The sequence below is a fragment of the Triturus cristatus genome, chromosome 2_1, assembly GCF_964204655.1.
Source record: "Triturus cristatus chromosome 2_1, aTriCri1.1, whole genome shotgun sequence".
In the NCBI taxonomy this organism is placed as follows: Eukaryota; Metazoa; Chordata; class Amphibia; order Caudata; family Salamandridae; genus Triturus; species Triturus cristatus.
This window is the reverse complement of record NC_140581.1, coordinates 867,811,255-867,825,541: the sequence shown is the minus strand read 5'-3', so window position 1 is coordinate 867,825,541 and position 14,287 is coordinate 867,811,255. Positions and strand designations below refer to the sequence as shown.

Below are 14,287 nucleotides of genomic sequence, written 5' to 3'. Positions count from 1 at the left end.
AGCCTGTTGAGGCTCACCCCACCAGTGTGTCACAGACAGGGTGCTGCAACGGGAGGCTGGGACCTCTTCCCCTTCCCGTAGGCAAGGGCCAGCTCCAAGTGACCTCAATTAACCCAAGGCACTATTTGCTTCTAAGCACTACTTTTTGATTTATTCTTTAAAATTCTGAACTCTGGTTCTACTTACTGGATTTTTGTCGTATTGGTCTTGTTTCACTTATAAAAATATATTCTATTGTAACCAATGCAGCTCAGCTTCAAGTGCATGGTATCAGTAATCTTAATGCTTTAATTTAGGTATTCTCAAGTCGAAAAATGTGTCCACTGCAAAGTATTTTATAACTCATTATATGTTGTTATCTTTAAAACATTAAAAGCCTGATTATGCCAGGTGGGGCGGAATCACCTAACGGAATTCTACTCCTCCTGATCCTGATGAGTTAGGTTTTCTCACACCAGGTGAGGTTTTCCAGGTGTGGGAGAACCTTACTCGATTTTACCAGCTGGTAGAACCATCTGAAAAAATCATGTGAGACTTTGGGTGCAGCAGCAGCCAAGTCTCATTCCTGTTTGTTGTTTCTGATTTGGCGAGCTTACAAACTGCTTTACTCTTACATAGTACTGGTGCAAACTTTCTGCACACTTGCACAGCAATGGTAAAATTACATCTACAATAACCCAGTACTGCATATGTTATAGTCATGAACGAAAGGTTATTCTTTCCTAAAAAGGGCCACTGGCCATGTTCAGAGATGTTTATTGCAGCAAGAATTGTATCCTGAATATTTATTAAATGAACACATAACTGTAAAAAGAAAAACGGATGATGATACCCAAACAAATTGCCTGTTCTTTTATAAACACATTGTGAAAATGGGAATCCCTCGAAATACAGGTCACCACTTACCAATTGTAGACCAGGGTAGCTTTCCCATAATCCAAATGGTTTGAACGCAGGGTCAGCGATCCCTTGACCTCTTGGATGCGAGCCCTAGTAAAGTACCCGAACTCCCCTTCCATCGTTTCTACCTCTGCCACTTGTTCTTAGAACTCCTTCTATTCGGCAAACCACTTTGTGCTCCTCCGCGCTCGCCAAATAGTGCCAGTTATTTCCTAGCCCGGCTGTAACCGTGAAACAAGAGACTGCATCGCTGTTACCGTGCTACTGGGCGGACAGCCGTCTCGTAAAATTGCAATGAGTATTGTAGTCTTCTTGAGTGGCTTCCTGACTTGGCGAGAGCAGCCTGTCGCTGAAACGCGTTGCTGTCAAGGTATCTGTTGCCCCTGGCAACCAGGACGCTGAACCCATTGAAGATCGACACCAGCTGACAGGAAGGAGAGGCGGATGTGAGAGCAAAAGGCACAGACGGGTAATTCTTAGGCTGTGGAGGAACGATATGCCCAGGGCCGCAGGCAGAGGGAGCTGTCGAGGGCTGTGCTGTTGATGCTGCTAATTATCCATGTGCTATTAGCGGGGAAGGAAAGACATGACAACGTTAGTCGCCTAACTGGACATTGTGAGCTGAAATAGCAACCTCTGTCTATCAAAACATGTCTCAAACGTACCAAAATAGTGTGGTGCAGGTAACTAGAGAGCGATGCGGACTCAGCTGTGAACAAGGAACCCTGAGCACTAAATGTGGCCAATTTGCATGTTAATAGAGCAGCGCCACACGACTATGTGCCAACGGAAACCATAAATGGGGCAGCGCGAACTATGATTGGGACAGTGAGAGACTAGTGAACTTGACAGAGTAAGGTGTGAATGTGTGTCAGAGTGATCAGTGAAAACAAGGCAGATTAATCAGCAATGTTTAGTACATACAAGGTACGGTAATACGTGAATATGAGCCAGAGTGCTCAAAGATTGATGCAAAGGACCAATGAATGAGGCAAGGTGGTCTGGTGACGTGGCTCAGTGAATAGACAGAGTGACCAGTGAATAGTGAAGAGTTTCCAATAAATAAAGCAAAGTGACCACTTGTAGTATCGGGGTAGGCTAACTGGCTGAGGCAGTAAACAGCTGTGATAAAGTAAAGAAGTGTATTCCACGAGTCCAGTAACAGTAATAGAGACCCATGGCTAAAGACCGGCTGCTGAGGCAAAAGATCAGAAGTAAACTGACCCCCATCTAGCAACCAGCTTTAAAGTTCTATAAAGAATACAGAACCATCAGTGACACATAACTATTCTATAACCAATTTAAGGAAACAGGATACATATTAGCACACTCCACTGAATTTATGGGAGAATAAACAGTGATTATGAGCCAAGATCATGTAATTGTGGCCTGTTGCCCATAACTGAGGCAATGATTATTGAGTATGAAACTGAATGGATTCTGAATATGATCCCGAGTGACCAGTGAATGACACATTATGATCAGGGAATCGGGGAATATTTGGAATTAATGGATGAACTGTCCAGAGTGAGCAAAGTGGCCAATGAGTGATGTGAGCTGGCGATGGGGTGAGTCAGGGGACAAAGGGAGACTACCAATAGTTAATCAGACATACATCTGCAGACACATTAAAAAGTACACATTTGAAATATATACAGAGTTTTATACTTTTCATTATTAAAATACATGTTCCTAAGGGGGGCATGGTCAAGATGGCGGCGAGTGCGGAAGTGAGGTGAAGAGCTCCGCAAGCGGCCGCCCATTAATCCTGCTAAAATGCTTCTAATTGCCTGCCGCATACCGTCACATATAACGAAGAGCACTTATGCGTGGTAGTTTCCCCTTAAATCTGATGTAGACCGCGCTGGCGCTTGACGAGCACGACCGGTGGAGCGGAGACGTGGCGAGGTGAACTCCTGTAGCCAGCGACCCGACATGACGGGTGCAGCGGCTCCCGGAAGAAGGACCAATTTGTAATGATCGGGGGGCCACCCTCCCGCCATGGCTGCTCGCGCAGGGCCCTTACAGCGTGCTGCTTAATAACGAGGCTCACACGGTATTGTGGTGTTGCATGGACTGCCGCGCGGCTCCGTCTATCTTTATTTATAGACACGCTCACGCCAGCCGGCGTGAGCGCAGGGGTGGTGGACTCTCAGCGCGCGCCAGCGGTAAACGCTGGTACGCTAACCGTCACATCCCATCTTAACTCAGTCCTTGACTGGATCTCAAAAGTCTCATGGTTCACTTACTTGACAGGCAAAGTCTTTATGATGAGGGCTCGGGGGAGGATTTCCCCTTAGGGCGTACCTGGAGGGGCCCCGGCCGGTGGTGGAGGCAGGAACCGGGGTGCTGGGTCCTGAAGGTAGACTGGGGTTTTGCAGGTGGCCTCTGGACTTGCCGGCGTCGGGGTCCCCCTGGATGGTGGCCATCAGCTTCTTGGGGGTCCCCTTGACTGGCTTCGGTCTCCTCTGCGTGGTCTACGACAGCGGGGGGTTGGGCTTGTCCACTTGTTGGAACCACAAGATCTTGCGGGTCACTGTTTCTCCCTCCTTCTCTACAGTCACCATGGTCCCTTGTCTATTGATCACTGTCCAGTACCCCTGTCCGTACCGGGTCCGGAATTTCCCCCCGGGTCTCCTGTCCTTCATGATGACTGTGCCTCCTTGCTGTAACTGGTGGAATGCCGCTCTCCAAGCTTGGCTGGCGGTGTTATTGCGATTCTCTCTCCTCATGAGGGCACCTCCTTCGTCAAATGGGGGGGAGACCACCCTGGCGCAGTGGGAAGACCATCTCGGCGGGTGCCATGGAACATTAGCGCCCAGGGCGCTTGACGTGTTGAACAGTGCGTTGTGCTCCGATACTCCCGCAGGAACCTCTGCAGTTCATGTTCTGGGTTGCTTATCTCTGCAACGGTGATGCGGAGGGTCTTGTTTATTGTTCTCATGCGGCGTTCAATCTCCCCATTGGCCTGGGGCGATTGTGGGGTGATGCGCCGGTGCCGGATGCCATGGTGGTGCATGAACTCACGGAACTCGTGTCCTTGAAACGGGGGCCCATTGTCGCTGTGGAGTTCATCCGGACATCCGAGCATGCCGAATATCTTCTCTAGAGCAGGGCCAACATGCAGGAAGGCGGTTGACTGCACGACCTCTACCACTGGGTACTTTGAGTAGCTATCGATGAGGGCTAGTGTTACATGCCCATCAGGGAAACTCTCAAAATCCATGGTCACTTTTTCCCATGGGCGTCAGCTGTGTTCTTCTGTGAGTATGGGTGCTGGTCTCTCGGGCCCGCTTGTTAGTTGGCAGGACGGGCACTTCCGGACGGTCTCTTCTACTTGAGTGTCCATCCCTGTTAACCAGACCTTCTCCCTCATGTGGGCCTTCATCTTTTCCACTCCTTGGTGCCCCCTCTGGGTGAGTTGCATTGCCCATAGCTGCAGGGATGCCGGGATGACGATTCGGGGTCCTCTGAGGAGAATGCCCCCTTGGGTGAGGCCTAGTTCATTCCGGACCCACCACATGTGCATCAGGCTTTCTTCCTCTGGGCTTGACCAGGCGTTTGCAGCCTGCAGGAATTGATGCCACAGCCCTCCTTGGATAGTGTCCCGGACCTTGATCATGACTGGGTCTTGCTCGGCCGCGGTAGCTACTTCTTCGAGCGTCAGTGCTCGGGGGCACGTCAGTGCCGGGATCATGTCCAGATGTGCCTCAGTGTCATTACTGCTGGGTTCTCCATTGTCTTTGTGTCTGGGTGTTGTGACAGGAATTCGGCCGGGTTCTTTGCACCGGGCCCGTAAACCACATCCATGTCGTAGTGCTGGAGCCCGATGGCCCATCTTTCGATGCGTGGCGGCGGGTGGGACGCTGATCCTTTGAATAGCAGCACCAGTGGTTGGTGATCCGTGACTACGGTGAATGGGTGTCTGCATTTGTATAAGTGGAAGTATCTGCAGCCCCACCGGATGGCTAGGGCCTCTCTCTCGATTTGAGAATATTGCTTCTCGTTCGGGGATAGTGCTTTGCTGGCGTATGCTGGGGCGGCCCATCGTCCAGGCTCTTGTTCTTGTGTGAGGACGGCCCCTAGGCCTACGGGGCTGGCGTCTACTAGTATTTCTGTCTTCTTCGCCGGGTCGAAGTACACCAGCGTGGTGTGGTCGAGGAGGGCTTTCTTGACTGCTTTGAACACCGTCTCTTCGGCTGGACCCCACTGCCACATGGCGTCTGCCCGAGTGAGGTGTCAGAGGGGCTCTGCAAGGGTGGCCAGATCCGGAATGAAGTGGCCACAGTATGTGGCCATTCCCAGGAAGCTGCGTACTTCCGTCACGGAGAATGGGGCAGCTGCAGTCTTGATGGCTTGGGATTTCCGTGGATTGACCTGTATGTCCTCTTGGGTAAACATGTATCCAAAGAATTCAATTTTTTGTTGGAACAGTAGGCACTTCTCTTTGTGTAGGGTGACTCCGTGGTCTAGGAGTCTCTTCAGCGTGGCTCTTACGTACCGGTAGTGTTCTTCCTCTGTCTTGGAGTGAATGAGGATGTCGTCACTCACGTTTAGGACGCCAGGCAGTCAGACAAGGATTTCTTTTACGGCATTCTGGAATATTTCTGCGGCAGAGGATATGCCGAAATTCGGCCGTTTATACCTCCGGAGGCCTAGGTGCGTGCTGAAAGTTGTTATGTATCGACTGTCTTTGGCAAGGGCTAGTGAATGATAGCCCGCATTCAGGTCCAGCTGCAAAAACCATCTGGACCCATTCAGGTCAGCCACGATGTTATCCATAGTCGGCGTTATGTGGCGTTCGCGCCGAATTGCCTTGTTGGGGAGACGGATGTCAATGCGGAGTCTGATCTTCCCCGGTTGATGTGGTTTTTCCACGATTACCATCGGTGACACCCAGGGCGTGGACCTGGATGCTTTCCCTATGACCCCTTGATCTTCAAGCTTTTGCAACTCTTACTCCACCAGTGGCCGTGGGTGGAAAGGGATTCTACGGTGTCTTAGGGCCATTGGCGGGACGGTTGGGTCTAAGTGTAGCCGGATGGGGGCTCTCTTAATCTTCCCTAGCACCTTGAACAGGTCTCCAAACTGGCTCAGTAGTTCTTCCGTCTGGTCTGCTTGTATTCTCTTGGCGAACATCACCAGGCCCAGGTCTTCAGCTGCATGGCTACTGAGCAGCGTGTCTACCTCCTAGGTAATGACGTGGATATCGATGGGGATTTTGATGTCTTCTGACCGCACTGGCATGGTCATTTTGCCTCGGAGGGGCAGTGGCGAGTCACTTCCATATGCGAAGATCTGGGCCTTCGACGGTCTGAGTTCTGGTCTGGGCCTTAGCTTGTTGTATTGCTGGACCCCCATTACAGTCACTGAAGCTCTGGTTTCTATTACCGCATTGACGTCCGTCTCTGCGATCTGTACTGTGCAGCGGGGTTGGGGTCGCCTCCTGCTCTTCAGGGCTCGGGTGAATGAGATTAAGTGCGTCTCCCCTTCGTCATCTGATGTGGACTCATCTCTTTGGTAGGCTGTTGGTTCCCTCTTCTTTCCTCCGGGTTGTGATGCCAGCGAGACTTGCGATAGTTATCGGACCATCCTTCTCATGTGCTTCTGTCCATTCCCTTCCTTGCGCTGTGTTTTCTTCCTGCACACTGAAGCAAAGTGGTTCGCACTGCCACAGTTAGTGCAGGTCTTCCCTTGGGCCAGGCACGCCTGTGCAGGATGTTCTTCATACCCACAGTACCCACAGTAGTTCTTTGGGGTCTGCGGCTGGCAATCTCGTGGTCTGTAGGTCTTGTTTTGTGTTCTGACTGCGTCAGCCTTCTCTGCTTTGACTGTGACGCACTTTTCTGCCCCACACACCAACGCCATGTCCATTTCTTCCACTCGCACCGCCGACAGGTCGTGAGACTGCGCCAGTATGAGGATGTCGTTCATCAGTATGTTCGGATGCCTGAGTATGAGGTCTCGTAGGACTTTGCTGCGTATCCCTAGGATTAGCTGGGCTCTGATTTCTTCAGCCGCTCGGTCTTCCACGAGGTGAGTGGTGGCTAGTTCCCTGAGCCGCACGTTAAAAGCATCCACTGACTCGCCCTCTCTTTGCTTGGCTTGCCTCAGCTTAAAATGTTCAAAATCCGGGTTCATTCGGGGATCGAAATGAGCATTTAGGGCTGTGACCGCTGCAGCGTAGTCCTCGGGGGGGCCTTGTGTTTGGTAGATGCTTAAACAAAAGGTAGATTTCCTCCCCTGCATAATGGAGCAGCAGCGAGCGTTTCACCGCTCCATCCTTTTCCCTCGTGGCGATGAAGTAGTTTTCCAGGCGGCCCAGCCAGGTCTTCCACCTTGGAGTCGCCATGGAGGGGTCTGCCGACTTACTGAATGGAGGCAGGACTTCTGAGGGCGGGTGATGGGGAGCCGCTGGCGCAGGGGCCTGGGCGGCGTCATCTTGATCCCCCATTGCGCTAAACGTAGGTGCAGATGAGTGGCCTAGCGAGGACGCTGGCTTCTCTTGGTGGGCCAAGGCATATGGGTGCTGGCGCAAAGGCACTGGGTATCGTGTTGGCCCACGTGTTTTCAGACGTGTGGCACTCACCGGGCTGGTGAGGGTCAATAGTGTTTCCTTTGGCTTCCCCTGGGGTATACACGACTCACCCCTGTAGCGTGGAGCCGAAGACCTCCTTGGTGGATGCAGATGCAGGGGAGAGCAGCTGTGCTCGTTGCTGTCACCAGGTAGCTGCTTGTGTAGGAGCTGAGGTGAGGCAGGGTAACTTGGGGGGTCGCTTTGTGGGCCAGCCACACTCTGGAGGTGTCTTCGTGGCTTTAACTGTTGTGAATTGCCAAGTTCAGCAGGGCAGGAGCATGCTTGTGTTGCTCCCTGCCCTTGACGCCAATGTAATGATCGGGGGGCACCCTCCCACCGTGGCTGCTCGCGCGAGACCCTTACAACGCGCTGCTTAATAACGAGGCTCAAACGGTATTGCGGTGTGGTGCGTACTGCCTCGCGGCTTCGCGCAGGGGCGGTGGACTCTCAGCATGCACCAGCGGTAAATGCTGGTGCGCTGTCACATAATTGACTGCCCGTACTGGCGGCTGGACCTGAGCTCTGGGCGGCTAGAACTCTCCTCTGACCATGTGCCCTGATCTCCCTGCTCGACGGCCTGAACTGTGCTTGGCAGTAATCGTGCATCTCCTATCCCGCTGACCTACCAGCAATGTTAGAAGCCCTCTGCCTGTGATGCCTGCCGGCGATGCACGCCGGGTGGTTAGACCTCACTGGAAGTTGAAACCCTGCAAGTAGAAGGCCACAGCATGGAGCTATACCTTGAAACCTGGTTCTCCACAGACAGGGTAAATACTCAAAAATGTTCTCAGTCGAGAGGGAGCATAGAGTACTGGGTGGCCCGTCCTGTCCGGGCAACCCCCCAAGACCAGTGGTTGCGCGCCTCTTCATCTACAGGGACAGGGATCATATCCTGCAAGTAGCAAGGGGCTGCGGACCATGGCAAATAGAGAATGCCTCAGTACACATGTACCCTGATTATACAGTAATGGCACAACGCCACAGGTCCTCCTATATGGACGTTAAACGATGTCTCAGAAACCACAAAATACAATATGCACTGCAGTACCCCGCCACGTTGTGTATTCACCACAGGGACAAAATCACGCTATGCCATACTCCTGAGGAGGCTTGGACTTAGGTGGAGCAGAATGGGCTTGCAAGCACCCAAGAAATCCTCGACAACTGTCCCTCTGTAGCAATAGACAAACGCGGGCCGGTGCAGGAATCGCAAAAGGGGCAGGTGCAGTGCCCTAGTAAGGCCGCAAAAGAAAGGGAGAAAGCCATTCATCAAACGGAGCAGCACAGTAAACCAGAATCGCCCTCCAGATTGGGATCTGAGCTAGACGTAGCGCCGGATCAAACAATCCAGCTAACAGACTCACAGCGTATAGCATTGCTGGGTGGAGGTCCTATAGTAACATCACAATCCGCAGAGGAACTCGGGTGACCAGTTCGCATAACGCTCTAAAGTTAAAGCAAAACACAACAGGGACTCTGACCTCCACACTTAAAACCAGCATGGGTTCACTTCGATGTTGGTCCATGTCAACATTTAAGACCACGTCAAGCAAACACGACTACGGCAGCTAACCTGAACATGTTTTAACAGAACTGCTGCGCCCTCCACGTGAATGATAAGTGGCTGAAATAGCATCACTATGTTCTTTCTCTTTTTTCTTTCCGCTTATTTATTGTTTCTTACTTCAAAGCAATCTAGCAAATATCCTTTGCTTCTTCCATTTCATTGTTCTTTGACTGTTTGTTTGATTGAATTTCAGTGCTGATGGCCTTTTGCCGTTGGCAGATTGGCCTGGGGTGGGGAGTTGGGCACAGTAAATGTTTATTGAGATCTGTCCAATCCATTCTGCTACACTATAAGCTTAATAGCAATCGGGGTTACAGGTCATGGGGGGGGCTGAGCGACCACCAGAGGTGCTATGGCCTAGGTCGCGCCCACTTGATACTCAATCCCCAGTACTATGTCACCAGACAGTAATTCTCTCCTCCTGACCTGGAATGTCCGGTGGATAGCGGGATGCGCATAGCATCACAAAGTATACCAATACTTACGCAAACATAGGACATCAATGGCACTAGTCCAGGAGACTTACCCAACAGACCCTTGCATCGCTGCGCAAGCGATAGAGAGGCACAGTGGTAGGAACTACATACTCGGGCAAAACCAGATGCACTTTAATATGGGTGGCCCCGGGGACCCCAATCTAGTCGACACACACCCAAGTGGACCCACAAGGCCGTTATTTGATCCTGGAGGGGCTGATAGACAGCTCCTAGATTACACTGGTCTTCGTATATGCACCAAACCAGGGATAAGCTGCGTTTCTACAAACACTGACCCCGTCTTTATTAAGAGACCTGGCGGCACCAATGTATTGGGGGGGTGACTACAATTATGTAGAGGATCTGGAACTGGATCGTTCACGCCCGCCGCTCCCCTGTGCACAATCCATAGCCCTCGCACAGCATTTGAGAGAATGGGCCAGTGACATACAACTAAGCGAAGCCTGGCATAGCAAACATCCAATGGCTCGCAAACACTCACATTACTCAGCGATCCATGACCTCTACACTAGAATTGATGCAGTGTTCTGCTCGGCTGTGGCTGTATCAAGAGTGTCGCAAGCGAAGTACTTAGCCCCCACATTGTCAGATAATAGTCCCCTACAATTGCAGCCGACATTGGGTACATATAGGGCTAGCATACCAATATGGCGATGCTTCATTACGTGCAAACATATCACAATCCATCAACTCATACTTTCAAAATACTGGCACTGCCACGAGCACCGGCGTGGAATGGGATGCATTTAAGGCCGTGCTGCGTGGCCAGGTTATTAAGGCAGTTTACGGCTTTCGTATGACACTCCTAAAGGAGCGGCAGAAACAGGAGTCCGAAGTGAGACGCTGTGAAATCCTTGCTCCTGCGGACCCACACATTGTACCCACATTGCCAGGGCTCGCCTAGAGTGTAAGGAGATGCATGACAAGCTCTGTGCTCTGGATTACAAGCAATACTTGGCCCGCCAACACGCCGAAGGCAACAAAGCGGGCAGAACCCTGGCTTGGCTACTTAAAACCTTGTCCACTCAATCTCCTATTACGGCCATATATACATTAGATGGACTGTTAGTAAACACACAGGACAAGACGAACAATTCTTTCCACGAATACTATGACTCCCTACATAAAGACCTGTCCCACTGTGCCCAACAGGATATCCAGCAATTCTTGGCGCGTGCTACCCTACCACAGATATCGCAGACCCGTTACACACTGCTCGAGGCACCAATATCTGAGATATCAGAAACAATTACACAGCTAGCAAGAAATAAAGTGCCTGCAATAGGCGGGTGGCCATCCGAGTTCTATGTCACATACTCGGATCAGCTGACTCCCCACGTATGTGCTATTTACCATGAGGCCTTCAACCGGGGTGAGCTTCCATCTTCTCTTCGGGAAGCAACTCTGGTGGTACTGCCAAAGCCGGGTAGGGACCTGCAGCAAATGGGCGCATATCACCCCTTGTCCCTACTAAACCCCGACTATAAAATTCTGGCCAAAATATTGGGCAATAGACTAACAGAGTTGGCACAACTGTTGGTTCATGAGGACCAGAATGGGTTCATACCAGGGAGAAACATGGGCCTCAATCTAGGCCGGCTCTTTAAAGTATTGGACTTGGCCCGATCAGATGCGGAGGTGCCTTGGATCATTGTTTTAGATATTGAAAAGGCATTCGATACCTTGGGGTGGAATTATTTGTTGGCAGTGTTGGCAAAATTTGGTATGGGCCCTAAATTGCTGCGTAAAAACCAGAGTAAAAACAGATTGCATCATCTCCCCCCCTTCGACATAGAGCGTGAGACCGGGATGCCCCTTGTCACCTATCATCTTTGCTCTGGCCATGGAACCCTTGGCGAGCGTGTTACGTAGCCGTGTCTTGGATTGGGGTATACAGGTACATACACAATGGCACATCATATCCCTGTACATGGACGATGCGCTGATTTATTTGCCTGGTCGAAACGAGGTCCTACGGGACCTAATGAGGGTGTTGGACGAACATGCTTGAATTTCAGGTCTGAAGGTGAATTGGTCTAAATCAGTAGTGTTCCCAATAAAGCCCCTCACTATAGCACAAAGGCAATGCTTACCTATCACCCCACTCACATGGACCTTTGACTCCTTTAAATATTTGGGAGTCCAAATCTATCGCTGACCAGCTGATCTGATAGAAGGCAACTTGGGCAAAGCGATTGCTAGAGCCCATTCTGCGCTGCCATTCTGGACTGGGCTATCATTGTCTCCCATGGGTCGGGTGGCCATCCCTAAGATGCTTCTGCTCACTAGACTCCTGTACTTCTTTACAAACATCCCTCATAGACTCCCACGCAAGATCTTCAAAGACCTAGAGTCACTTCTGGTGTCTCTGATTTGGGGTGGCGCCGGGCCCAGGGTTGCTTTTCAAAAACCGTATCTCCCCCTGTCGGAGGAAGGTTTGTGTGGAGCTCACCTGGTGTTTCCGCAGGGACATGTTGGATGAACAGATGCTGGGTCCCAACTTCCCTCACTCACCACTTCATCCCAACACTGTTAAAGTCAAAGGGGTGAAAGTGGGGAAGAGGGGACAAAACAAGGAAAGGGAAAAGGAATAGAACACAAAGGTACTTCTGGCACGATGTTCTTATGGGTTTGCTTGCATATACCTCCTGATAAGTGAAAATGATAGGTGGTAAGTACTGTCCATGCATACAAAGATAGCAATATTAATAAGGATGTAAGATATATGTAGGAGGGATATACCTGATGGTCATCCCTCTTCCAATTCAATTGAAGATATGGACGTGTAGGAAGTAAAGTTAGAACTGATGCTGTCTATAAGAAAAAAGTACTACGCATTAACATTAGGACTGCAGAATTCAGCATTCAATCATGACAAGAGTGAACAATACTAACCTTAACGAGGACCACCATCAAGTTCCATAAGACCAAAAAATAACTCAATCCTGAATTACTAGGAAACCACAAAAAATTTATTTTGCTAGACAGGATAAAAGTTTAAACAAAACTACACAAAAGGGATGCTGGGTCTGATTAGGATAAACTATCCTTAGATATCACAAATAATTAACTGATTGACATTTTCTTATTCAACAGCATAAGAAAATAAGTGGAAGAAAAAACTCCAGGAAGAATCCGAAACTCCACACTGCATGAAATGTAGAGAATCAGATAAGTAACAATATAATAAATTTAGGATTATTTAATCCTACAGTGAAACTGGGGACTAGGATTCTTTCAACAACTCTCTCTGTCTCTTTCTCGTAGGAAAGAATCTGCACAGAAAGCAAAGAGCTGGCCAGGAGAGGACCGAAGGAACTGAAGCAGTCGGCGAGGAAAGGAGACTGAAGCAGCCAGCGAGGAATTGCCAACTCAGCTGCTGCCCCGGAAGAAGAACTGCGAACCAGAAGGGAAAGGGTCAAGGAGCCGCAGCAAGAATGCATCGGAGACATCTCTGTGACCTGGAAGTTCCAGACTGCGGAGGGCTTGGTGGGAATCTGAGACGGAACACAGCGTGCGTTCCAGACACCGGACACCCCCTTTATTGTCCCTAAGCGCCGCCCCTGCCCACCGCCGTCCATCGGCATGCAGGGCGGCCGTGACAATTAAAAATTTGCTAACATTCGTGACAAGAATTTTCAATTCTATTAAGGACAAGGAGGCGAGGATTATGCTTTCTCATTTCTTTACTAGAAATGCTCAGCAGCCAATAAGAACACAGTATATGTAACAAAAAACTACAATACCCATAAACACTAGGGTATGACGTATATAACCATAGAGTCCACAGTATAAAAGGTAATATGGCAAGTACAACATCCTCTTTCTTTGGTGAGGAGAACAGTTAAAAAAGAAGGAAACAGCTTAAGAGTCACGATGACCAACAGGAGGGACCATCATCAGTAGCCGCAGGAGTCCATAAGGAAAAAACACACAGCACTGGAAGGCGACAGGACCCTGGTAGCCGAAAGCCATCGGATGCAGAAGAAACCAGAAAAAGCAGTAACATCGTCACTTCGGGTCAGAACCTGAAAAGAGACAGACTGCCGTAAAATACATCCAATATATAATAAAATATAACAAGGGGGGGAAAAAACATCAGAGAGCAATACATTATCAGAAGATATATAGTACATATGCAAACATCAGTATAAATGCAAATAAATACATCAGAAGAAACAAAATGGGTGGGATAATCCTCGCCTCCTTGTCCTTAATAGAATTGAAAATTCTTGTCACGAATGTTAGCAAATTTTTAATTCTATGTCAGGACAGGAGGCTCCGATTATGCTTGTTCAAAGCTTATCCACCACTACTGAGGCAACATGATCAATAGGTTTATAATAAAAAGATTTAAACAATGCAATCAGAAGACCAATCTGCGGCCTTCATAATGTCAGACAAAGTAACACCCATTGAAAAAGCTTTAGAAGCCATAGCTCCTCGTGCCGAATGAGCACCAAAAATGGACACATCAATGCCGGCTTCAGACATAAGCCAGCGAACCCAACGAGCTAAAGTAGCCGGGGTAACAGGACGAAAGGGTTTCTGCAAAGCAATCAACAGTTGACCCTGTAAATCAGAACGTAAAGAAGCAGTACATACCTCATAATCCTTGACGCATTGGACCACACAAAGGTTGGGATGAAGAGGAAATGAAGGATAGGAAATCAATGAAGTATTCGTTTTGGTACGACGAGAGAGGCGAAAAGTGACACCCTCAGGAGTAAAACAACGACCAGCCAA

The 14,287-nt window shown here is 49.7% G+C and overlaps 1 protein-coding gene across 1 annotated transcript in view; it reads right to left on the bottom strand.

Annotated features, from left to right (window-relative positions):
- CFAP95 (cilia and flagella associated protein 95) overlaps positions 1 to 1,253 on the bottom strand; it is a 200,086-nt gene extending 198,833 nt beyond the window's left edge. The window contains exon 1 of the mRNA XM_085640791.1: positions 907 to 1,253. Within this exon, the coding sequence (XP_085496917.1) occupies positions 907 to 1,019 (113 nt within the window). The 5' untranslated portion in view covers positions 1,020 to 1,253. The remainder of the gene's footprint in view (positions 1 to 906) is intronic.
- Between the last annotated feature and the right edge of the window lie 13,034 nt (positions 1,254 to 14,287).